The following is a 27,384-nucleotide window of genomic DNA, read 5'->3' as shown; positions in this document are numbered from 1 at the left end:
CAGCACCTCAGCCTCGTCATTTTAGGGGAAATATATACAATGACCTCCGTATTCGAGTTTTGGCAATGCCTAAATCAAGAATGTCTCCTGGATCTTCAAGATGGTAAGATAGAGTTTGCATTTATCATTAAGCACAGGTAATCAGAAATGGTTAGGAGATTAATCTAGGCAAATATACAGCATTAAGGCATGATTCTTATCATTGGATTAAATAGAATCCAACAAAGCTAAGGAAAAAGAGCTTTTCCCAAGATGAGCACGCCCAAAAAACATACCCAAAGGAGGTCAAAAGAAAAAATACAAACAGCCAATAAATCTATGAAACTTCATAGATTTATTTATGAAAACTTCAATATTGTCAATAATTAAGACTGCAAATTAAGATAAAATAACATTTTACAGATCAAACTGGCAAAGTTTCTAAATTAGCAAAAGTCCTAAAAATAATAATACCTACTAATGAATGGTGTCTTAGAAAACAGGCACTCTCTTATACTGCTGGTTAGTTTATAAATTGCTAGTGAGTTCCCGCAGTACAATTTGATAATATGTATAAAAAGCCTCAAAACTCTTTTAACACATTTTACTTTTAAGAATTTATTCTAATAATCAGAATTGTGCACAGAAGATGTACAGAGCTGATCCACTAAAGCATTATTTATAATATTTAAAGAATGGGAAACAAGTAAGTGCCAACTAACAAAAGACTGATTTTTAAAATTATAATTTTATTTATAAACTTTCTTTATAAAGTGGAATCCGGGACAGGAAGAAGCCATTATATGATGCTGAAAGAGGATTTTATTATAAAAGCTTATAATTGTTAACTGGAAAAAGGTAATTAAAAACTATGTAGATTACTAGATCAATTTAGTGGAAAGGAAAGCCTATGTTTATTGTATATGTTTGAATATAGCTAGAAGGATGTATATCAAAATTCCACCCATGGTTGTCTCTGCGGATAGAATTCAGGATGACTGTCATTTAGTGCTTGGTACTTTTCCATGTTTTCCGCATTTTCTGCAGTGAATAAGAATTATATAATCAGGAAAAACAATACATTTTGCAGCTTTTCATAGGGCAGCATCTCTCAAACTGGACAGTTCATGCCTCCTTTTCTACTTCCATCCACTCCCAGCGTGCCCCCAATGTATAAAACACTAAGCTGATTCTCTCTCTATCTTCTCTTTATCTCTAGTAAAATGTTGAACTTTGCCTCTTATTGAACTGTTGCCCCTTATTCTTTCTCTCCATTGATGAAATACACAAACCAAGGCTCACAAATAAATGCAACCATTCCAAATTGCTAAAAGTAAGTTCCATATTTCACCAAGCCAATTCCCAATTCCTGTTTCTTTGCTCATCCTGAAAAAAAAAAAAAAATTCCATAGAAGGACTCAACTAATAAATATATAGTCAAAAACACTTATCAGTGAACCATTAAGGTGCTGTCTTTTAAGGTTATAAAATTATGCTGAGGAATCAAATATGCCAGAAAACAATGAGATAATGACCCCTCTCTGGCCGACCCATAAAAGGGACTGCATAAGATACATGGCTTAAGCAGTCTGTGCCCTGACTACTGTCAGTTTCACCATTAATTATGACTTCTGCCTTCAAGGCATGGGCTGGACTTGCCACAGAAAGGAAGCTGAAGGCTTCCCAATGACACCCACTGCATGAGCACAGTTCATTTTACATGCAGCACTCAGCAAGTCTGAGGAGTCCCTTAAGGCATAATCATCAATGGGAAAATGACAGCAGCTTCCCATCACAAAAAGTCTCAGGTGAAAAACAAGTTTCTATCTCATGAAAAAATAAGCATAAATAAATGATTTAGGAACTATGATTTCAGAGTCTTAAATAGTGACCAGGAGGGACAGCACAGAGATACAAGAGGGGAGAACGGGGCTGGAAGGAAGGAAAGGAAGAAAACACAAGATCCCAGAATTGCAAGGCACATAGCAGGTTACCGATCCCAAAGAAGAGGAAGCAGGGGCTTAGAGAGTAAAATTCCTGTGCAAGACCATAGTTATGGTAGAACCAGAACTAAGAGGCAGAAACTATGGATTGTGTTTTTCCAAGAAAATAACTTCCAGACGATAAAATAATTTATTTCAAACATAAAAATAGACCTTAAACACTGCACAGTATTTTAGTTTTATGCCCCTCCCACCTAATATCAACCTTGAGAGTGGTAAAACTTTGTCTGAGGGGTGATTTCCCTTTTCTATTCAATTCCCTCCTTTGGAGATAGATACATGGCATTTATAGTACCTACTTACTCTGGAACCTAATCGACATTGTGTTGAAATGTTATGTAATTCAAACACGAAAGTATGCCTTTCCAGACACATCAGAAAGTCTTAAAATGTATGCTTTGTATCGTTACTCTCGCTACTAGGCCCCTAAACTTCAACTATTATATTACACAGACAGTAGGTACTTAACAAATATTTAAGTAGATGGGTAGCTGGATGGATGCACAGGTGGACAAAACAGATTGTAGAGCTGCCTGGAAACTATGCATCATATTCATAGAAAACCTGGCAGGTAAGATAGGTGTACATGGACCATGCAAATTTGCTAGGCCATGATATGACTGCTTCACCAGAAACTGACAAATTTACACACCGTGTTTCAGTCACTGAGGCCCCACAATCTCAAATTAGGTATTCATTTCACTCACACCACAAGACAGTAGGTATTAAACCATTCCTCCCAATTAAGATGATATGATGGCACATTCTTAGTTTTAGACATATTCCCCTACAAACCTCAAATAGAGAGAGTTGCTTGAGTGTGTAAGTGTATGAGTGTGTGTATTTGTGTGTGTGTGTTTGTGTGTGTGTGCATTTGTGTGTGTGTGTGTGTGTGTATTCAGAAAGAGAGGGAAAACACTCATGGGGTGTGTTTATACCATAAAGAAAGGGGAAAAAAAAGTTAACTTGAGACCTGGTATCTGAAGGAGGTATATTCAGGTTGGCTGCATTCATTGCCCTCTGTAAGCTAGGACTGATCTGGTTGCATGCTGTAGAGACCTGGCTTGCTGGAGGTGAAATGGGTCCCAGTCGCTGAACCATCATGGGACTGCTGGTGACCACTAGATTGTTGCAGCTGCCTTTTCCAATGGACTTGCACTGAGGCCCAAAGCCAAGAGCCCCTAAAAACAAATGAATCAGGTTAGCTTTCATGTCCCTTACATCAGAAATCAGTAAACACAGACATGTGCATGCTTATATCAGGACCCATCTTTAGAGACAGTCCTCAGATCATTTCTTTATTTTTTTTTAATATTGGTGATAGCAAAAAGCTTTCTCCAATTCTAATGACAAAGCCATAATGCTATAAGAGAAAACTTCCCATAATCAGCACTCATACAAAATGTGCTTAAATTTTACTCCTTCTATGTATAAGTGTCCAGTTATACTAAAAATCATATTTTATAATATCCTTCCCTAAAGAATTAAGGTGGTAAGTAGATGGGAATGCCTGTATCAAACCAAGTTTTTTCCTAGAATAGCTAATATCTTGAATCACCCAGCAAGGAAAGTTGACCCTACTGGAAAAAACCTGTTTAACTGGTTTACTTCATTCCAAATCTGTACTTCGAAAAAGTCTCTTTACAAGGATATAGTCTGGCTGTGTCTCTCTGCTCTTGACTTTTTTCTCCTCATCTCAACACACTGTCATTGGACATCTACCCAATTTTTTAAAAAATCAGGAAGACAGAATTGTAAACAAAATGCTCATTTGAAAAACAGCATGGTAACCAAATTGGACATATATTTTTCATTTTCATTAGTAACAATCAGTGTAGTAAAAGCTGATACATACCCAAAGGGGAAAGAAAAAAGGAACCCACAAGAGTCTCTGTCGTTATGGAAAAGTGAAAAGCAAAGACTTTGAGAAAGGCAAACACTGCCATGACTCATTTATTAAAAAATCATAATGAGTCGAATCATTCTAGACATTCTTTTTACATGGATGCATTTTTTCAAACTTTTTTTTGTCAACTACCTGGTCAAGTCTCAGTAACTATACAGTCTGTTTTCATCTCTAGCAAACAAAAATATATACGATCTCAGTCTTTAACAAATTAAGCTTTACATTTTTCTCAGCATATTTCCCATCTTTTTCACTGATATATTTGGGATCGAAGTAGGAAGAAAAGTGTCACTGTCAGTTTTCTTAGCTGCAGGGGTTCATAATTTCCTGTTTTGTTTTCCCCAAAATTAAATCTATTGATTTAGTGCCTTTACTTGTCATCTTTTGTAACATTCTTCCCAAGAGCCCTCCAAACAACAGAACAAACAAGACATTGGAGCAATCACTGTTTCCATCAATGCAGCCCTATCTCAGAAATGCTGGGGAGTCACAGCATTATTAGCTGCCAGGAATCCTGGTCTAGTGCAGACTTATGGGACACTAAAATCCAAGTGGCAATTGACCTGCACAAAATCACACAGGGATTCAAAGAGAGAACAGAAACTGATTCTACTAGAGTGTATTTTGATGACACCTGTGTGCTTAAATTTAGGCTCTGATATGCCTAGTTTCTTCCTTGCACACTTTCCAAGATTATTCGCTCCAAAAGAAATTTCTCTGATTTTCTTTCCCAGATACATAAACCAGAACCTCTCCTTTACCCCTCCCATTGCAGTTTATATCTGATCCATCTTCTGTGCCTTAAAAGATGAGTTACAGATATTCCGTTTTCATAAGTCATAAAGCACTGTTTTATCAGGGCTTCATCTTGACACCAAGAATAGTAGGTACACTTTTATGTAATGCATCATAAATTCAATATCTTTAAAAATCTCAATAAGCTACATGCATTAGCTTTTCAAACTCCCTTTTTACCTTGAAAAAAAGGCAATGTGATGGTTCATAGCCTAGTGCAGTATATAAGACTGAATGAATGAATTCTCTATATGAATTCTCTCCCCGGGTCCCATTGCTACTAGCCACTACTATTAAAAGCAACATCAAATATCAAGTATTCTGTCAAATTTCATGTCACATATTTATCTAAGGAATTCAGTCATTCCGTGCCTATTTCCTCTTCAGTAAAAAGGTATTAATACCTATCTACCTCTAAAACAAAGACATAGCAGCTGGAACAGCATCCAAGAAATACTACTTGATGGCAAAACATACTAATAGATAATTTCATAAAACTAAAATGGCACATATTGTAAGGTGTACCATTATTTTATGTACCAGTAAGAACATGAACTGCCAGTCCAACTAGTGCATGATGTCCAGATTTCAGAGATGTTGTAATGTAAAAACATGCACACCTTAGAGCCAATACAAACTAATGTGATCGCTGAAACATTTATTTTAACCCTTATCTTGTTCATGCTCTTCTGTCTACCTGGAATGCCCTTACCCTAACTTATCCACCTAGTGAGCACCTCTGCATCTTTAAGGTCTCAATTCAAGGGTCACCACCTATATGACCTCCTCCTCCACTACCTGATAGGCAGATCTGACCACTGCTTCTTTCATTTGTCCACATCTGCCATCACATATGTGCCTCAGCACCCATAGCACTTCAGGGAACTGGACTCTGTATGTGCCTGCCATCCTCTCATTTTTATACTTCACTGCTGTTTAAAGACAAAGTCCTTATTTGAGGCATCTCTACTTCCTTAGCACCTAACCTAGGGTCTAACGCACATTACATAATAAAGTCTATCCAGTGAAATTAGAATGAATGAATGAAAATAAAAGATCCATATAAGTGAATATTAAATACTGACAAATTATTCTGCTGAAACTCTCCTGGTTATCTTTTTTGATACACAGTGCCATTTTTCAAAAAGCAAAAACAAAAAAACTCCAAGTCAATCCTTTGATGCCTTGCCACAGAATTGCTAACTAGATCTGAATGGAATATGAAGTCAGTGGGGGTAGTAATTATAAATCTATCTTTCTGGGCCAGAATTTTACACTGGTCAAGGCTGCCTCTGTAACTCTCTACTCTGGATTCATACATCCACATTGTTTCTTGCTTTGTAATGAAGAAATGCTAATTATCTCCCTAATATCTCCACATTCTTACTATACCACCTCCTACTCCCAAATTCAGTGGTCAGCTGTACACTTGATCTTAGCCAAAAGGCCAAGAAGCAATCACTGGTCAACTTTAACCCCATCTAAGCACAAATGGTATCACAAATGGTATCCTTGAAGCATGAAAATTAATGGTGAACTTCTTGGGAACATATAAATGTTTGTGGTACAACTATGAGGATGTTCTGGTAAATGGAAAATAGCATCATCTGTCTCACACATGCAGGCAAACAAGTGTGACCAAGAGCCACTGTGCTCAATACAGCCATCTAAATTTTTTCATAATGCCAGAAGCATAATGAACACCTATACCTCCAGACTACTCAGAATTGTGCAGTGTCTTGGAGTGTGGGCTCTGGAGACAGCTTGCCCGGGATCTGCTATTTGGGGATTTAGGCAAATTACTTAACATTTTTGTGCTATATTTCTCCATGTCTATGTCTTCTTATCTGCAAAACAGGAATAAAGTTAACCCTCCCTCTGATACGGTTTAGATCTGTGTCCTCACCCAAAACTCACATTCAACTGTAATGCCCAGTTTTAGAGGTGGGGTCGGGTAGAAGGTGCTTGGATCATGGGGGTGGATCCTTCAGAAATGGTTTAGCACCATCCCTTTGGTGCTGTTTTCATGATAGAGTTCTCATGAGATCTGGATGTTTCAAAGTGTGTGGCACCTCCCCCTCTCTCTCTTCCTCCTGCTCCAGCCATGTAACACATGCCTGTTTCCCCTTCACCTTCCACTATGATTGAAAGTTTCCTGAGGACTCCCAGAAGCTTCTATGCTTCCTGTTAGGCCTTAAGAACCATAAGCCAATTAAACCACTTTTCTTTATAAATTAGCCAGGCTCGGGTATTTTTTTATAGCAATACAAGAACAGACTAATACCAAGGAGTGGGGCATTGCCATGATACCTGAAAATGTGGAAGAAGTTTTGGAACTGGGTAATGAACAGAAGTTGAAAGAGTGTGGAGGACTCAGAAGAAGACAGGAAGATGTGGAAAATATTGGAACTTCCTAGAGACTGCCTGAATTGTGACCAAAATGCTGATAATGATACGGACAGTGAAGTCCAGGCTGAGGAGGTCTCAGATGGAGATGAGGAACTTGCTGGGAACTGGAGCAAAGGTCACTTTTGTTATGCATTAGCAGTGAGGTTGTAGGCATTGTGCCCTTGCTCTAGTGATCTATGGAACTTTGAATTTGAGAGTGATTTAGTGTATCTGAAGGAAGAAATTTCTAAGCAGCAAAGAGTTCAAGATGTGGCCTGGCTGTTTCTAACAACCTGTGTTTACATATGTGAGCAAAGAAATGACCTGAAACTGGAAATTATATTTAAAAGGGAAGCAGAGTGTAAAAGTTTGGAAAATTTACAGCCTGTCCATGTGGTAGAAAAGAAAAAAGCATTTTCAGGAGAGGAATTCAAGCAGGCTCCAGAAATTTGCATAAACAAAGACAAGGCAAGTACTGACAGCCAAGACAATGGGGGAAGGCCCCAAAAGCATTTCAGAGAACTTTCTGGCAGCACCTCTCATCACAGGCCCAAAGGCCTAGGGAGGCAAGAATGATTTTATGGTCCAGGCCCTGCTGCACTGCACAGCCTCCGAAGAGTGCTCCCTGCATCCCAGCTGCTCTAGCTCCAGTCTTGGCTCAAAGGGGCCCAGGTATAGCTCAAGCCTCTGCTTCAGAGGGTGCAAACCATAGACTTGGTGGCTTCCACATGGTGTTAAGCCTGTAGGTGCACAAAATGCAAGAGTTGAGGCTTGGGAGCTTCTGCCTAGATTTCAGAGGATGTATGGGAAAGCCTGGATGTGCAGGCATAAGCCTGCTGCAGGGGTAGAGGCCACATGGAGAACCTCTACTAGGGAGGTGTGGAGGTGAAATGTGGGGTTGGAGCCTCCACACAGAGTCCCCACTGCAGTACTGCATAATAGAGCTGTGACAAGAGAGCCACCATCTTCCAGACCCCAAAATGGTAGATGCACTGTCAGCTTGCACCCTGCACCTGGAAAAGCCACAGGTACTTAATGCCAGCCCATGAAAACAGCTGCCAGGGCTGCACCCTGCAAAGCCTCAGAAGCAGAGCTGCCCAAGGCCTTAGGAGCCCACCTCTTGCACCAGTGTGGCCTGGATGTGAAACAAGGAATTAAAGGGGAATCGTTGGGAGTTTTAAGATTTAATGACTGCCCTATGGGGTTTGAGGCTTGCATAGGACCTATAGTCCCTTTATTTTGGCCAATTTCTCCCTTTTGGAATGGGAATGTTTACCCAATGCCTGTACCTCCATTGTATCTTAGGAGCAACTAACTTGCTTTTTGATTTTACAGGCTCGTAGGCGGAAGAACTAGCCTTGTCTCAGATCTGAGTCTTTGGACTTTGGACTTTTGAGTTAATGCTGTAATGAGTTAAGACTTTGGGGACTGTTGAGAAGGGATGATTGTATTTTGCAATGTGAGGACATGAGATTTGGGAGGGGTCAGGGTATGATAATATGCTTTGGATCTGTGTCCCCACCCAAATCTCATGTTCCATTGTAATGCCCAATTTTGGAGGTGGGGCCTGGTGGGAGGTGATTGGATCATCGAGATAGAGCCTTCATGAATGGTTTTGCACTGTCCCTTTGGTACTATTCTCGTGTTAAGAGTTCCCATGAGATCTGGTTGTATAAAAGTGTGTGGCACTGCCCACGGCTCTCCCTTCCTCCTGCTCCGGCCATGTAAGATGTGACTGCTTCACCTTCACCTTCTGCCATCACTGAAAGTTTCCTGAGGCCACCCCAAATGCTGTTATGCTTCCTGTTAAGCCTGCAGAGCTGTGAGCCAATTAAACCTCTTTTCTTTATAAATTACCCTGTCTCGGGTATTTCTTTACAGCAATGTGAGAGCAGACTAATACAACTTCATAAGGTTGTTATGCCTCTAGTATTAACAACATACATAGAGGACTCAGCACACTATCAAGCACATAGTAGGTACTTAATGGATGTTAACTACTATTGTTATTATTGATACTATGATTGTTACATGCCTGTCATTGCTTTTTTGCTCCATTCTCTTTCTAAAGAAAACATTCCTTTACAATTCCTTGCACAAAACAAGATAGTAAATGATGCTGTTTAATTCTCTTCTCATTTCCAATATTCTTTCTGTTTTAAGTCTACAGCCAATTTTTTTAAAAAACACCACTTGTCATCACAGAAGAAAAGTTTTCAATTGGCCAAGTTTGAATGTTCCTTAGCTTGTTATTCCTGAAAACAAACCATACAACTTTTCTGACTACCAGATGTGCCAACGACTTGTGCACTGGTTTTCATTTTGAAACACTCCTTATTTTTAGAGACTACACAATGTATTTTAAAACTGTGTTTACTGCTCAAATGAGTACCTAAGTGGATGGCATTCTGAGTACCACATACATTCTAGCCAAAATCAGTGTATGCTAGTAGGGAATGCAAACGTTTTGCATTTTCAAATTTCTGAACCTACAGTTCATCTTAGCAGGGCATGTTTTTAATTAATGTCTTCATTAGTTAAAAGGGTTCTCTTGAAGTCAAATGGCTGATTATGTCACAATTATCACTACTGAGGCTGCATCATTCAGAATTATTTATGTGTATCCACTGGTTCTAAAAATGACATAGATACAGGGGGAACAAAAATGAAATATATTTGGGAAGAGCAGAGAGAAGTAACCAACAGTAACATTGTTATTGTTCATTTATCTGACTCTTATCAAATGCCAACCACTAGCCAGGCAGTCCACAGAGAAAATGGTGAGCAAGATTAACCCAGTCCCCCATGGAGCCCACAGTCTAGCCATGAAGATGCACACTAAACCAACTATTCATTATAAAAGAGGTGATCCCTGCTATTAGGCTGGGTCATATAAAAAGATATTCTTAATAGGTCTAAAATGATCATATAAGAGCAATTTCTATATGGTTCAACCTAACACACACGCAAGGTGTTATAGAAACAGAAATATATGTATTAGGGTTTGAGTCCTGCCTCCCACCCTTACTGGCTGGAAGGTCCTTGAGGTCTTTAAGGTCTCTGTGCCTCAGCGTACTGTTCTAAAATGGGGACAGTAATAATACCTAACTCATAAGGTTGTTCTGAGGACTAAAAGGGTTAGTAAATATTAATATATGCCCCACTGCCTCTAAGCAGCAGGGTTTGGTTTTCTTCCCTAACTTTTCCTTGAAAACATTTTTAAAGCTACAGAAAAGTCACAAGAATAGTAAGATGAGCTTCAATTTATCTAATGTTCTATCTATCTATCCATCTCTATATATAAACTTATTTTGTATTAGGAGTATTAATTTTTGAAACATTTAAGAATAAGTTGCAGATTTCATGTCTTTCATTGCTAAATATATACCCATAATACAATCATTGAATTCAAGACACTTAGTAATGATATAGTAGTAGTATGCAATATACCATCTATACTCAAATGTTACTTATAGAACAATTGTTTTCCAATCCAGGATCATGCATTAGAAACACAGGTTTTGAGACTCACATTCAGGTGGGCATTCAAGAATGGGATATCACCAACTAGGGTTGGGATATCACTCGACACTTGGGCACTAAAAGCAGATAGATAGTGGAAAAGATGGTGGAAGGAAAGAAGTGAGAGGTTAACAGTACATAGCGCAGTAGTTAAGAGCCATAGATTTCCATCCTGGCTCCACCACTGCCTAGCTGTGTGACCTTAGACAAGTTACTTAAGCTCTCTGTGCCTCAGTGTCCTGATCTCTCAATGAGGTTAACACTAGCAGTTACCTCAGTTTAGAGGATTAAAAAGTCTAATATATGTAATAGTGCCTGGCACTTAATAAATTCACTGTTAGTTCTACTTATATTTTATTAAAGAACTTGTCTCTCGTATGGTACCTTTCTGATATTGTTTCTAGCATCTCTTCTCCTGAGTGCCCAGAAACAGCATGCTGATGCCTTCCAGCCCAAGACCTTCTACACACACATACACACACAGACACACACACACACACACACACACACACACACATACACACAGCGTACATCTGTCCTCGCCTGAACGGGCTCCAGACTTTATTTAGGCCATTCTTGTTCCTCATATCCATTTTCTCTTTTTTCTCAGCTATTTTAGAAAAGAATGATTACTTCAAACTAAGGTGGCAGTGACTAGCAAAATACCTCAAGAACATTTTACTACAAAACAATAATACAATAGAAAACAAGTAAAATTTCAAAACGTGGCAAGAAAGACTGAAAGGAATATTTTTTTAAACCTTTCAACCATACCCTTTTACTGTGCAAACCTGTTTTATATAAGCCTGGCCCTTTTATTTCCTAGCAAGCACAAATTCAACATACAGTTGAAGTAGAGTTGAAAGCCAATTTAGATTATTTGCAAATGAAGTTTTTGCAACTTTGAGGCTCAAAGTTTCCCATTATTTCCAGTTCTAAGCACCTAACTATCCCTAACTGGCAAGGCTTCCTTTAATAATGAAATTAATGCCTAATATAAAATAATGAGTCTTACACCTCCTTCAAAAGCAAGTAAGTCCCAGAGAAAATATTTTGATTTTGCATGGGAAATGGGGGCTGGCCTCCACAGCCAGCTTGTGGATGTAACTTTGGTCATTTAGCAGAGTAATTTTACCTCTTAGTCTTAGTTTCTTCCATCTCTAAAAGACAAATAATACTATACACTCTACATGGTTGCTTCAAGGATTAGTGAGACCCAACATATATGATGTGCCTGCTCAGTAAAGAGTAGTTATAATTTTTGTTAATGTTATTGTCATTATTACATTATGGAATGATATTTTTAGTAATGCAAATTGAGCCATAATGGGGAGAATGAATACCTAACTTAGGTGTGCAAAATGGTGGGAACACTTCTTTCTAGCCATCTTTTAAGAAAGGAATTGTCTCTCGGTACGCCCTAGCTCTTCTCTGCCAACGTAGAAAGACTAAGTGGGGATGAGTAGTTCAGGGAACCCTTCTTGTTTTCCTCTGGGGACTAAGCTTACCTACCATGAAGCTTACCTACCACATGGTATATGCCTTACCTAGGAGGCTTGTCCTGAAAGAGCTGCCCTGGACTAGGGAGATAAGATGGCCTAATCCTACGGTCCAGTCAGCAGGTCCACTGGACTCTCACACAAAGTTATGCCTTCCAACACATCCTCTATCAGAAAAAAGAAAGAGAGATTCTGGTGGGAAAGAAATGTATTATTTATTGTGGGTCTCCTCATAGACCCCAAATTATGTGAGGAATTATGGCATATACATTTCATCCCTGAGGTTTATGAGCTTAGCACATGTCAAAGCATTGTCTAGAATTGTCTATTTAGATAGCATTATCTCTTTTGTATTTGGGATTACCTTTATTGCTATTTTAAATTTAAAAATAATATGTATTTGTATATGTGTGCATGTGCTTTAAAAGGCAAAGAATGCAAAGTTATAAAAAGAAAAAGCTCATATTCCACACCCCCCCCCACATATATCATTCCCTTAAGGTAATGAACTCTAACAGCCGAATGTGTATCCTCCCACATTCTTCTCTAAATTCATTCAAATATGAGTATGTATGTTCTAATTCTAAAGGCAATGTGAGTTAGGCACACATTGACCCCTATATTCTTGAGAGAAGTCATCAAACTATGACGGTTTTGACAAAGAATAATGTCTCTAAACTAATACTGAATTAACATATCTAGTATACATTTCTTTTTATAATATAACAATTCTATTATAATACATATATAAAGAATATACATTCTTATAACACATTTATTCTTATAATGAAACATAGGTGCCCACCAATAAAGAAAGAATAGAATCTTAGGCAAGGCATAGTATCAATCCAAGACTTTCCTCTTTTCTCAAATGGGAGAAACATCAAGTATATGAAAGAACTTTGAAAAGTATATTCTTTCACCACAGAAAGAAACAGGTACCCTTCTCTCCCATCTGCTATGCAAAAACAGGTCAATGAAGGTAAGCACAGGTCATCAAATTCCCTCACCTTTCATGAATACTCCTCCCTAGAGCTAGAAACATCCTGCATACAAACACCCTGGGCTTGTTATGTAGTGTTTTGTCAAATTCGTAATATTTCACTGCTGAGATACATCAGTAACAATTTAATGAATATATGTGAATGTATTACTCTGAAATACAGTAAGGCATGGCTAAATGGCTGTGAACACCAAAGGGTGACATTTAGAATGAAATAACAGGCTCCTACATTCAGGGACAAAGCAATCCAATTTGGCAATTGTGACAAATGCTCAAAACTGTGCAAAACCTATGGGAGGTAAGGAATGCTGGATATAACATCCTGCCTCCATGGCGTTCACAGTCTCTGAAGAGATAAGATGCGCTCGCCTGGGAACAATTGGATAATGTCGCTAGACTGTACAGAATTAAGCATGAAACTAAATCACAGAGACAGGAGCTCAGAAGAGCAGGCCAATTCCTTTGTACTAGGTAATTTATGAAAGAAGAAGAGTATGAACTACAAACACATTTCCCAAAGTCCTTCAGGATGTCCAAAGATGTTAAATGACTATTAAGGCAGCCTTATGGAGATGTCCAGGGTCCAGTAACTTTGGGAACCCCTAATACAACAAAGTTAAACTTTTTACTGTAAGTCTTCTCAGAGCCTTTACAAATGTAAATGTATGTGATAAATCTCCCAGAAGACCAAATAATATATAAAGTACATTTGTTTAGGGAGGTTTTCCCAAGAGACTCACCTAAGACTGGCATTCTAAGGAATACCCTTTAGAAAACAATAAGCTAAAACATGAAGGAAGAATGAGCACACAAATGAGAAGGAAGTAGTAGTGTGTAGACACAGAAATGAAAGGGAGGAGGCACAATGCATCCTGGAGAAATAAAGATGAGCTAGGGCTGCCTACAAGAGGAGAAAGGGAGGAGACAGAGCTTAGAGGGTTGGTTCAGTCACCCCTGAAGAACTGATTTAAAAACTGGACATTACTTATCCAACAGTGGTTCAAACCTGGCTACATATTAGCATCACCAGGGAAGCTTCTCAAATGCAAATCCCTAAGCTCCACTGCAAACCAACTAAAGCAAATGATGCTGATATAACTAGTCAGCTGATGTGCATCTGGGACCCTGTGCTGTAGGTAGAGGCGCATCCCATTAGAAGCAGAGTTCACCCAAGATTAATCTGGAAGAGATGGGGAGAAAGGCTGGAGGAGCACATGAACCAGCTGCACAGCCAGCAGAGCAGCCACAGGGTGGTAAATGACAAAATAAGAAAGCAATGGTTATGAAGCAAGTTAGAGTAAGGATTTTATAACTAGTTGCTAAAGATTTAGGCGATCACATTTAAATGGGAGAGGGGGGTCTATTTGGTGACATCATTACAAAGACAGCCAATAAATAGGTCAAGTCTGAACCCAGGGAGATTCACATGAATCATGCAATCTCCCACCACCTTGTCTGCAGGAGTTCAGCTTGAATCTTCCATGTTTATCCCACAAAGAATGTAACTTTCATACCAGCATTCTTCCAACCTTAGTCAGCATTCAGGAATGCTGTCCACCAAGTATGGAATCACCAGCATTACTCACTGCAATTTATCCCTGTATTAAATGGAATCACATTTATAACCAAGAGATTAAAACGTATCATATTCCTTTCTGTACCACTCAGTGCCCTGGAGTTCTGTGCATGAAGCCTCAATCTTGCTCCCCACCACTGGGCACTCCCAATAAGATGATATCAAGAACCCACAGTTCTGAGCCACTTCATAAGGATGCAAAGATAAATTAAGCAATATTCCTGGAGTTTATATTCTAAAGTCCCATCCGTCAGCTATTGTACATCAATTATAAACTAATTAGTAGAGAGTGCTTATGCTGACCCTTCTGTTCTCTCTTGTAATGATTTGCCAAGTTAACTGAAAGCTGCTCTGCTCCATAGAGACTCTTAGTATATAGCAAGAGTGTTAAATAAAGTTCACCAACAATTAGCCTGTAAAACCAAAGAGGAAATGTAAGCACATTTTACTGCTTCACCCTGGACAAATTTTCTAGCAATCCCAGGGGAAGAAAGCAGATACATTTGTTAACTAAGCAAACAAATACTCTGAAAAACTGAAACACCAGCAGAGGCACAACTTAGTAATCTATTGCTCACAGATCAGGTATTTGTTTACTGTGTCCCTGCTCTGTGCTACACTATATACTCTAGGGACTGTGGACATACAGCTGAGTCAAATCATTCTTGTCTACCATCTAATTTAATAGGCTTAGATCAAGCCTCATCTGGTGGACTCATCTGTGAAAATACATAAAAGTGGAATTACTTTACTTACTGTGGAAAAAGAGGACTCCCACAAATATAAGGAAGAATGAATGGAAAGAAGGGAGAACGCATATTGTCATGAGAGAAAATTGCCTCAGTTTCCCAAAGACATATTTACTGGGTGTTAGGCTTGGCCCTAGGCCATACAGCTAGCCCTTGGTTGAAGATCTTCCAACCAATTGGAGAGTGTTAACTAACACAGGAAACAACTGGGAAACAACTAATCTTAAACTGAGTTACTTCGCTGCTGAGTACAAAAAGAGCTCAAATGATTGAATAAACTGGAGGAGGCTTAGTAGAGGAGTGAGACTTCATCTGAGCCTTTCAACAGCAGGAGAACAGGGGGCAATATGAAGAGTTGGACAGCCAAAATGAAGGGAGGGGCATGTGCTGAGAAAGTATTACGGAGACAGCATGGGGAAAGCAGGAAAGAGAGAGACACTAGGGCCAGAATAGCTTCACTTAGCAGCTGTGTGACCTTGGGCAAATGCCTTAAGCTCTCTGTGCCTCTGTCTCCTTGTCTGGGAAATGGGAACGATAATTGCTCCCACCTTCATAAGGCCATTTGGAGTACTAAATAAGTCATGTATGTAGACCACTTAGAACAGTTTCCAGCACACAGTAAGTACTATATCAGCTGTAGGAATGCATATTCTTACTAAGGTGTTATCAGATTGCACACAGCCTCCAAAACCGGGCACCCCAAAGAGCTACAGTAGGTTTGTAAGCATGGATATGTTGTGAGGAGGAAGAAAGAAGAGAACAGTCTAACTATATTACCAGTACATTTGGAAGCAGAGCAAAGGCTGAAGGCAGGAAACCAAGCTAGGAAGATGTTGCCATAATCTCAGGATGAGACCAGGCCGGGAAGAGCAAACGGAGCAAACAGGGTAAGCCCAACTTATCTTATTAAGCAAACAAGTAAGATGGTTGCTGAAGTGCCTTTAAGAAGTACCAGATTTAGAATCTTTCTTCCATGAATCAAGGTTGTATATTTCCCAACCTGCTTTTCCCTGCCCCAAGCCAAACAAAAGCAGAGGCTGGGTGAGAAATGGCAAAGCTGCCTCTGGGTGAGACGCCCCCACTGTATGGAGCAATGACTGGGTATCCTCCAGACAGCAAGTGCTCACCGAATATCTGTTGGATTAATAGGCAATGAATACAACTTTTAAGAACAATTCATAAGTCAAGTATAGTTAAATGCCATGAATCAAATTGAGCAGTTCCTCTGAAATGTGAGTCATGATACTGAAGAAGACTGAGGTCCCTGGTGGACACAACTGTTTATATGTCTCTAAATTACTGAACAGCCAGAAATATTACTCGTTCGCCTCCTCTGTCCATATTCCCTCCTGTTACATACAGATACACACGAACACATTCAGTGTGAAAGGAGGGTAGTCTAAGCCAGCAGTCCCCAATCTTTTTGGCACCAGGGACTGGTTTCATGGTTCATGGTTTCATGGAAAGCATGGAAGGGGCAAAGAGGGTTGGGTAGGGTTCAGGATGAAACTATTCCACCTCAGATCATCAGGCATTATTAGTTAGATTCTCGTAAGGAGCACGCCACCTAGATCCCTCACTTGCGTAGTTCACTATGGGGTTTCTGCCTCTATGAGAATCTAATCCCACTGCTGATCTGACAGGAGGCAAAGCTTGGGCTGTAATGCCTGCTGCTCACCTGCTGCTGTGTGGCTTGTTTCCTAACAGGCCACTGACCCATACAGGTCCACGGCCCGGCAGTTGGGGACCCCTGGTCTAAGCCACTCAATATAAATCAATGGGACTTTTTTTTCAGTATGTAAGAGCTGGTTCAGAGGCAAAATCCCAGCCAATTCTTCATATTAGATATAACTTAGTCTGTAAAAGGTACATCTTACATAGTTGCAATAGCCGCCAGACCAGGCAGATCGCTTGAGCTCTGGAGTCTGAGACCAGCCTGGACAACATGGCCAAACGCTGTCTCCACAAAAAATACAAAAATTAGCCAGGCATGGTGGCATGTGCCTATAATCCCAGCTACTTGTGGGGCTAAGGTGGGAGAATTGCTTGAACCTGGGAGGTCAAGGCTGCAGTGAGCCAGGATGGCACCACTGCACTCCAGCCTGGGTGACAAAGTGAGACCCTGTCCCAAAAAAAACAAAAACAGAACAAAAAAGCCACCAGACTACCTTTGTTTTTCCCTAAGCAGTAATTTCCCATTGCTGGCCAAAAAGACACATTCTCTATCATAAATCGTTTCTATTCCATCTTCTACATGGGCTTGCAAGTCCAGATGGGATGCCCAGAAGCCTCAGACCCAGAGGGAAGGAAAATAGTAATGAAGATTACATTATTTTGCATTAAAATTAAGTCACCCATATTTCCAAGAAATGGAAAGTACCCAGCTTCCTCCCAGAAGTCCCCCAGAACTGCTCAACTATCTCATAGGCCAGATACCCTTTCCTCCTCTAGACTGTAATTCTTAACTCTGAGCTCCAAAGCCCATTCAGCAGCTCACGCTTATAGCAAGAAAATTCAGTGAGCTATTATTTGTATTTTGTGCTCCTTTGTCTCAAGAGAGATTATTATAAAAGAGCCAAGAGTAGACACTGCTTGAATTCTTTTTTTTTTTTTTTTTTTGGCAGAGTTTTGCTCTTGTTGCCCAGGCTGGAGTGCAGTGGTGCAATCTCAGCTCACTGCAACCTCTGCCTCCCGGGTTCAAGTGATTCTCCTGCCTCAGCCTCCTGAGTAGCTGGGATTATTGGCGTGTGCCACCACACTCGGCTAATTTTTTGTATTTTTAGTAGAGACAGGGTTTCAACATGTTGGCCAGGCTGGTCTCAAACTCCTGACCTCAGGTGATGCACCCTCCTTGGCCTCCCAAATTTCAGAGATTAGAGGCATGAGCCAGCGCACCTGGCCAAGTTCATCCTCTCTTACAGTCTTGTGTAGAATTCTAAATTCACTGAGATTATTCCAGGTGCTCTGAAGGTGGCAGAGCCGTCTGAAAGAGGAGAGTGCCTCTAAGAGGGAGACAGAAGAAGGAAAGAGAGAGATGGGATTGCCCAAAGTCTGGGAAGAACAACAGTTTGATGGTCCCTGAGTAGCAAGGTAGCTCCCAAGGAAGGCAGTGGGGGTAAAAGGTATGGCTGCATGACCAAAATACAAAGGCCAGACCTTCGGGCCTGGGCTTCCAGCCCCAGCAAAACTTCCTGTGTCCAAGCAATGCACAGAGCAGCAGACTGCTAGAGGCCATGGGGGGCTTGGTCAAAGGGCATCTCAGCAGTAACCTGAAGAAGCAAGAACAGAAAAGCTCCTGGAATGTTCTGATCTCTACAAACACCCTGGGATTCTGTGTCACCTTGGTAGCGTATCAGGCCACCCCAACTAGCAATGACTGAGATTAAATTTCCCACTAATAAGTAAGATGGGATCTTGGCATCTGATTTATTGTGATTTAAAGAAAATAATTTAAAGAACCACTTCTTGTATACATAAATTGGCAGAATAAGTCATACTCACTACAGATTCGCTGAAAATTGGAGAGGTAGGAAGGCTGAAATATCTACCTTTTGGCTCAGAAAACTTGTCATTGTATAAAATCACATAACTTTAACTAAAATAACAAAATATAAAAATAAAATTTTAACATCACAAATCTCAACACACAGGCAATCTGGCTGAGGCCTACATAATGTAATTCCCTTCTGTTTCTTTTATTTAATGCTATTTTTTAACTTATAAGAGAACTAGAGTAATGTTTCTGTAAACATGATTGGAACATGAGTTAGTATCAAAGTAAATGTGACATTTTATCTCTGCACCTTGTAGATGCGAATCCAGATACTGTACCAGCAATAACTCCCAACTAATCATATCTGAAATTAGGTCAAAAAATGAGGAAGAACAGAGTAGGTGCTCACTTCCAACCTAAATTCTTTCCCATCAAAATGAAAAAGCAACCATAATACATATTGATGCCAGTATGAAAAAAATCTAAATTAAGAGTTGTGCTTATGTTCTCCCTAAAATAATACGATTTTAAAAGTAGTGGTAGTTATTTATCTGAATTTGAATGCTAAAGCTGAGAATAAACATGAATAAAAGTTAAATGCTAATCAAGTTGATAGCTTATACCCTGAATAATATACAAAGTCTTAGAAGAGAGTAAATAACACATAATAAACAACATAAGATCCTATGGTTTTCAATGTTAATGAGAAGGAGAGAAACAAAATCCTTTCCTAATTATCAAAGGGTCAATTAAGTAGAGGCCTTAGCTTGGGGGTTAGAGTGACTCTTCATTCAACTGTTCCAGGTGAATCAAATTATAAACTCTGCCAGGATGTGGTCTCCTGTGTTCTAAACATTCCATAGCAAAACAAAAATAACAAAACTATAGGCAGAAATCTCACTTTGATCTTCCTGTACAATGAGTGGAATATAAACCTTGAAACAAATCCACAGTTTGAAATAAAATATTATTATAAATCCCCAAAAGTCATTGGGTAATATTAGCACCTTACAATGGGCAGAAAAATTATGAAGAGATCTCCAAAATATTTCCAATAAGGAAGGCTGTCAGACATTAATCTCAGCAAGCTAGTACTAACTCTAAATTCTCAAAATGGAATCAATACAATTTCCTTCCAAACCTAACCCATCTAAGTGTAAGAAATTTTCACACTTAAGGATATGCATGTTTCAGAGAAATTTTGAGAAATCAAATTATGTTTTAAGGCTGAAAGATCAGTGAGGAAATAAATCATTTTGGCAAAAATTCACAGGTATCCACTTCCCTTTCTTCTCTCTTATAGCTATTGAGTACTAGTTAGCCAAACCTACTCTCTGACATACTCACCTTGTAAAATATCCAGAAAAAAAGAATAAAGATATGTTTCTATTTTCAGCTTTACTGGCGCATAAATGACAAGCAGAACTGTGTAAATGTAAGATGTATAATGTGATGATTTGACATATGTGCATATTGTGAAACAATTACCACAATCCATAGTTTACATACCCATAACCTTACATGGTTACCTTTGCGTGTGTACGTGTGTGTATTTGTGTGTGTGTGTGTGTGTGTCTAGTGAGAGGTTAAGATCTACTCTCTTAGCTGGGCACAGTGGCTCACACCGGTAATCCCAGCACTTTGGGAGGCCGAGGCGGGCAGATCACCTGAGATCAGGAGTGCGAGACCAGCCTGCCCAACATGGTGAAACCCTGTCTCTACTAAAAATACAAAAATTAGCTGGGCATGGTGGCGGGTGCCTGCAACCCCAGCTATTCAGGAAGCTGAGGCAAGAGAATTGCTTGAACTGAGGAGGTAGAGGTTGCAGTGAGCCGAGATTGCACCACTGCACTCCAGCCTGGGTGACAGAGCAAGACTCTGTCTCAAAAAAAAATAAAATAAAAATCTACTCTCTTAATAAATTTCAGGTAAACAATACAGTACTGTCAACTATGGTCACCACATTGTGCATGAGCAATCTCCAGAACTTACTCATCTTTCATACACTGAAACTTTGTACTATTTGACCAATATCTCCCATTTCACCCACCTCCCAACCTCTGACAACCACTATTCTACCCTCTGCTGCTATGAGTTTCCAGTATTTTGGATTCTACACCTAAGTGAGATCAGCCAGTATTTGTCTTTCTGTAGTATCTTTTGTCTTTTTCTATCAAGCACACTGAACTATCTATGGTGAAACCATCTAAATGTTCGAAAGAAATTTTCCATCATCTTCAGAATTCTAGGATCAAGTCAGTGAGAAAGAAAAGAGAATAGACGACTTCTCCCTTCCTGTTTAAACACAGTGAGCACCTTTGTATGGAAAGATTTTCCCATTATCTTCTTTCAAAAATGTGTCAGCATGGTTTGGGGGAGGGTGGGACGACAGGGCAAATGGGAGAGTTGTTATTGGACCTCAGGGGAGAAGGCAAGTGAACAAAGATTGAGAAACCTTGCTCCATAAATGTTGTCCTGTCATCTGACACCACAACACAAGGAATGCGAGTAACACCTCGGTCCAAAGGAGGAAAGAATAGAGTCTGAAAGAAATCTGAAAGGAAGGTGGATAATTCAGCTCAACCGACTTGTTTTTTGACACGTAGCCTTGAAAAGAACAGTTTTACCTCAGAAACTTGGCGAGTGCAAAGTGATATTTTTTGATAGGTTATAACACGCATTTTACTAAATGCATGAAGAGAGAGTGAGGGAGAAAAAGGCCAGGTATCTGAAGACAGGAAAGTTGTCAGGTTTCTCGTTTCTGTGTCATTTTTGTTTAGTCGGTCAAATGAAAATTCAAAACCATATAATTAGATGGTTGTTTATACATGATTAAGCATGAGCTCATTGGACTCTACATGCCAAAAAGTCAGAGATGTGGTTAAGGGCAAGAAGGAACTATTAATAAAAGGAAATAAAGCTGTAATACATTTTTCACTTATGAATAAAAATAATTCAAAGGTCTCTAGATGGAAAAAGAGAAACAAAATCAACCATGAGTAGGGGCAAGAAACCAGATAATTTTATAAATGGTTAGAATTCAATAAAACATAAGCCACTGGTATGAAAAGGCTTTTTTTCCTCCTCTATGATTCTAATCCTATTTTTTGCTTCTCGTAAACATAACTCACAATGAGAACATAACAAAACTTACCTGTATTATATTTCTTTAGAATTGTTCTGGGAAATATTTAAGCAAGAACATGTTGTTCATTTACAAGAGTTACTTGTTCTTCATAACTGTCTTCACCAGTAATCCTCTCTGGAAAAACCAATAGCTGTCAGCTCCCTTTGAAAAGGCAGTGTCCTTTCGTTTTTAACAACTGCAGAATTTTCTTCCCATAGTGAAGTGAGCCCATTGAAAGCAAGGTTTAACTGACCATAACCTTCATAAAGGTAAGGCAGATGTTCCCAAATCCCCCACAGAATCTGTGATTTTAGACTTGGGCTCTGAAAACTGGTGAATCAACTGCTCATAGACCAAACACCACGCTATGGATGAGGTCAGTGGGCAAGTCTTTTGGATGACAGAGAAAATAAACTGATCCAGGATCAGCCTACTTACTCCTTGTTAGGTAAGGTTTTGAAGCCAATACTACAACCTCCCACTATTGGGAAAATACACCAATGCAGGGTACCTCTGGAGAACACCCTGACAAATGAAAAACTACACCCAAAGGTGGTTCAATTGTGTGTGTTATTTTCTGTAACCAAACATATCTTTAGGTTGCCAAGGCTAGCACCTTCGCACACAACTGCTGTGATACATAGTACAGCCAATTGATTGGAACACGATCTAAAACTAAAAAGGACCAAAGCCCATAGGATATCCAACACGCAGTTCTTAAGAATTAGGCTAAAATGAATCTAAGAACATTCAAAAAGCCCATAATGCCTAAGAAGCATGAACACCGACTTTCACAGCCTGACTCTGAGAGCAGTCTCCAAGTCACATCAGTTCCCTCAGTCAGAGGGATCTAACATCTCAAACTTCCCTCTCTTTCCTCTCCCTTCCTCCTCTTCTCTTCCTGCCAGCTTCCCTCCTCCCTTTTGCCCCCCTCCCTCCCTTTCTCCTTCTCTCTCCATCTCTCTCCTTTAGTATCAGCCAGTTCTGACTCCCAGAGAGAGTAATCTTCTCTGGAAAGTGCATACCCGCTCAGTAGAATTTAAACAACATACTTCATTTAAGCCTGTATGGTAAACTACAAAATATAGAAATTCCTAAAAAGGTCATTTCCAAGAAACTAACATGACTATAAAGTACAAATCTGAAAAGGCATGGAGAATTGAGACAAAGCACAACATTCATAACTAATTTGGCAATTTTGACCTACAAAACCTATATATTATCTACATGTCTTACATGAGATAGGTACTTTGCTCTAAGACACTTTTTAAATTATTGACCTGATTTTGTCCAATTCAGTTCTTAACATATTCATTTAGCGCAAGAAGCTACCCAAAGCTGGGAGGAAAGTGCACTTTCATGAAACAAAGTATTTATGCACCAGAACTTGACGGATTTGTGTTTTTAATGTTGAAGGAAGGGGCAACATCTTACTAAATTAATAAATATCGATTATTTGAAACAGTTGAATATCTACTATAGTTCTAGATAAGAAATTTGATAATTTATTCCTAAGCAATGTGTGGCATGTAACTCAAAACTATTTTTCATCAATAATTAGTATTAATAATTAACAAGGGTAAACAACAAAAATACCTTTTGGAAATATTTCAACCTGGCCCTTTCCTCATTCCACAGGCCGCCTGTTGCCAGTCTTTACCCTCAATTTAGGGTTAATGACTAAACTGTCCTCATCTCTGACATGCAACACTACCCAGCAGCAATCTTCCCAAGAATGTGTTCACCAATACATAAGACTGAAAAGAATAAAAGGCTTATCAAAGTCACTGGAATCTGGCGAACTGACTTTTAAATTAGCAACTGCAGTTACGATCCACTCCATGGTGAATTAGATTTTTCAGCAGTATGGATAGAACCCTGAATAAACTTCATCTCACATGCCTATTCTCCTACCTAAATACGCAATTTCTTATGTCTTTAATGCAAGAATTAGCCTACTAATAAAAATTAAACAGTTCTCTAGATAAACACAGCAAAGAGGGAGGATGCTACAAGAGCTACTCATTTAAAACAGGCCAGAAGCAATGTACCAGTATTTTATTTGGCACTCATTCTGAAAAGCACTACATTCGACTTTTAAAAACTATCTTGCTATTGTTTCTCAATTCGATTGTCCCAAAGCATCTTTAGAATCAAATGCACTAGATCTTATACCAAATTAAAGGCATTTCACCATATGCCTCTAATTTTCTAGCCACCCTGCCATAGCACCTGACATTTAGAATTTTAAGCCTACTGCAATTAATCTCCTCTGGCCATTCATTTCTTCCCCAAATTGAATATTATGCAGGCAATATCCTAAGAAGTTCTGAAAGTTCAATGTCATACTATATTTTAATTTCTTACAGCAAATACAAATTCTACAATTCCTAGTCCTCTTCCTTCACATACCTCCATTCCATACATTACTATTATTCTTCCTGAATAATGATCAAAATCATCAGCAAATGCATCTCATGCTTAAATTATTCATGTTCCCGGGCTGCTTGGCCACTGACATTTTAAAGTGTTAGAAGTAAGAAGTCCTTGCACTGCGGGGCTTCCATATGCAGTGTCTGCTTGTGTACCTGTGTGGGTATAGAGTTGTTTACATCTTGCCCTTTGCTGGGGGCCTCAGACAGCTGTGCAGAATACTGTGCATACATTTCCAGGGCTACTTGCTCTGTGGTTTTATAAAATGCAGGCAGCAGGAACATTCAGGGACTGCTAGGACATTCAGCAAAGGCTGGTGTGCAGAGAGGAAAGCATCTGACAAATGCAGAGTAAGAAACAATGACTCCCTTCAAATGGAACTGCTGGTGAAGTCAGCCAGTGCTGGCCAGCGCGAACAATACTTGGGCAGGTCATTAACTTGCCTGGGTCAGAGCAGGTGGGTGAGCTCACCCACCCACCTTTCTGGAAGCAAAATTTCACTTGCTGAGTTTATACCAAAAAAAAAAAAAAAAAAAACTATAATATTCTAATGGCAAAACTAGGAATGTGTCTGAAAATAGCTAACTCTCTGCAAACCCTGCATAAGACATCCAGGGAATTCACAAAGGTAAGTCAACTTACTGTCTGCTGTTTCAGTTTGCACACATCTCTATAATAGCTACATATGTATTACATTGAAAATAAGCAACCACATATGCAAACCAGGATTTTGTGAAGTGAGGTGGTTACCACTGTATTACGTTTCTCCCTCTCCTTTTTTTCTTTTGCATAGGAAAGAGTAAGTTACTGGTTAACTACACAAAGGAGTTAACATTTAACTTGAACACTGGGAATGCTTGAGCTCTTAATCCCTCCCCCCTTTTTTCTTATTATAGCAAAAATAGCTTCAGGAAAACTCTTACTAATTATTACTGATTCTAGATGAGATCTGGCTACATCAGTTTCCTTGCTGCACTCACAGGAGGTTAGATTTCAGCCTGAATTCACCACTACCGTTCTTTCAGTCATAGTCCACTCCAGGCAGCCTGAAATCCCTGGTCACCGTACCCCACGTCCACATACTCCCCATATTTCCATTCTCAAAAGATCAGTTCAAATGCTGCCTCCTTGAAACAAACCTTCCAGATTCCTTCCTCTGATGCCAGGTTTACAGCGCTCTATCCCTCCTCTAAACCCCCACATAGTTATTTGTTTGTCTTTTATGCTGTGGATCAATTCTACCTTGTTTATCTATATCTCACCTTTCTCCCTAAATTGGCAGGTCCATGAGGACAGGGACTATATCTTACCCACCTGGACCCCTCCCCATCACCCCCAGAATATCAGGCCTCAGCTTCCTGCAGAGGCCAGACACTCACTAAATGCCTATGAACAGGTAATGCCCACACCATACCTGTAGCAAGTTTTAGTAAAGAACTTCTTTCCACAGGTAGGTGGAGAGAGGGCTACAAGGAGGAAGGGATTGTATAATTCAAAATAGGGGGAAAAATAAAAATAAAATAAACAGAGAAATTGCTGAGAAGCCTGGAGTGGGGGTAATGTGGCCAGAGCTGCCACTTTGTTGTCCTGGCCATTCCTAACCCATTCTCCTCTCTCCTCCCCAGGCTGACTCCACACCTCATTGCACACAAAGCTCCTCCCTATCAACACAGCCTTTTCCAAACTGTTTGACTTGTCACCTTTCCCGTGAAGCCCTCCGTGGAAACAAGATTATAACAAACCTCTGTCTCCTCTCCCCTTTCTTAGCTATTCATAAATACTACAAAGGAGGTGCAGAGTTTACCTAGCTATCAACGTGGTGATCATACTTCCTCAACAAGAACTTGTATTATTACAGCTGCTGCTACTACTACTACTACTAACAATAATAATGATAGTGACTCATCTATACATTTAAAATGAAGTGGAAGTTAAAGTAAGCTTAATGGAAGGCTTGCTTGGTGCCAGAGGAGGATGTCTGGCTGTATTCCTGGATTAACTCATTTAGCTCCCACAACAACCTTGATTATTACCATCCCATTTCACAGGGGAGGAAAACTAAGGTTCAAAGACAATATTAACTTGCTAAGAGTCGGTATTCAAATACCAGCTAGCCCAACTCAAAACACACACACAGGTGGCTATGAGTTCATTCATATTCCCTTAACCATCACCTTCCACATAACTGGACAAATACTCCTAGATGGAGAGAACACAGGACAATTGCCATTCTTCTCCCAAAGCTGGAACTCACACTCACCCAGAGCCTCCAACCTCTTGGTTTCCATATATAAGCAATAGTCAGGCATGACACCTTAATTTATTCTGTGTAGGTACCATAAATGGTGTCAGGCATGCAAGTATAAATAGATGACACTAGTCTAACCTTTAAAGTAGTGGTTAAGTGTCTATTATATAACCCCTCTTACTTTCAGGAATTTTTGATGCATAACATGAAATTCATTTGTTCTTTCATTCATTCAGGAGTTAAAAACTGCATGGTAAGAGCAGGTGAAACAGAGATCAAGAGAATCACAGCACAAAATAATGTCTGGTGAAATAAGGTAGGATAAAAAAGCTACTGAGACACAGAGAAGGAGATGATGATGATGATAATAATGATGGTGATATTTAGAAACAAGATATGAAATATCTCATCTGTACTTGCATATATCTTACTACAAAAGGGATTTACTAACTTTTTATTCAAGAATAGTCTTGAGTGTGCACAGTTCATACGGATATATGTTAGAGTTATAAGAACATGCACATGCGGGTGCACGCATGCACACATAAACACAAACACACACACACACACACTCAGATGAGCACAAAGACAATTTCACAATGAATCTGGTACAATAAAAGGTAAACAGGAGGTTCCCCAGAGAAGCAACCTCCCATACAGACC

General features: G+C 39.5%; 1 protein-coding gene across 4 annotated transcripts in view; it reads right to left on the bottom strand.

The window, feature by feature from the left end:
* Positions 1-27,384, bottom strand: part of GLIS3 (GLIS family zinc finger 3) — a 481,516-nt gene that overhangs the window by 311,626 nt on the left and 142,506 nt on the right. For all 4 annotated transcript variants that reach the window (XM_050762001.1, XM_050761998.1, XM_050761999.1 and 1 more), the window contains one exon: positions 2,956-3,163. In XM_050762001.1, the coding sequence (XP_050617958.1) occupies positions 2,956-3,086 (131 nt within the window). In that variant the 5' untranslated portion in view covers positions 3,087-3,163. The remainder of the gene's footprint in view (positions 1-2,955; positions 3,164-27,384) is intronic.

Source organism: Macaca thibetana, chromosome 15 (assembly GCF_024542745.1).
Source record: "Macaca thibetana thibetana isolate TM-01 chromosome 15, ASM2454274v1, whole genome shotgun sequence".
NCBI classification, from domain to species: Eukaryota; Metazoa; Chordata; class Mammalia; order Primates; family Cercopithecidae; genus Macaca; species Macaca thibetana.
The sequence above is the reverse complement of the archived record's forward strand: the minus strand, read 5'-3'. Positions and strand labels throughout refer to the sequence as shown.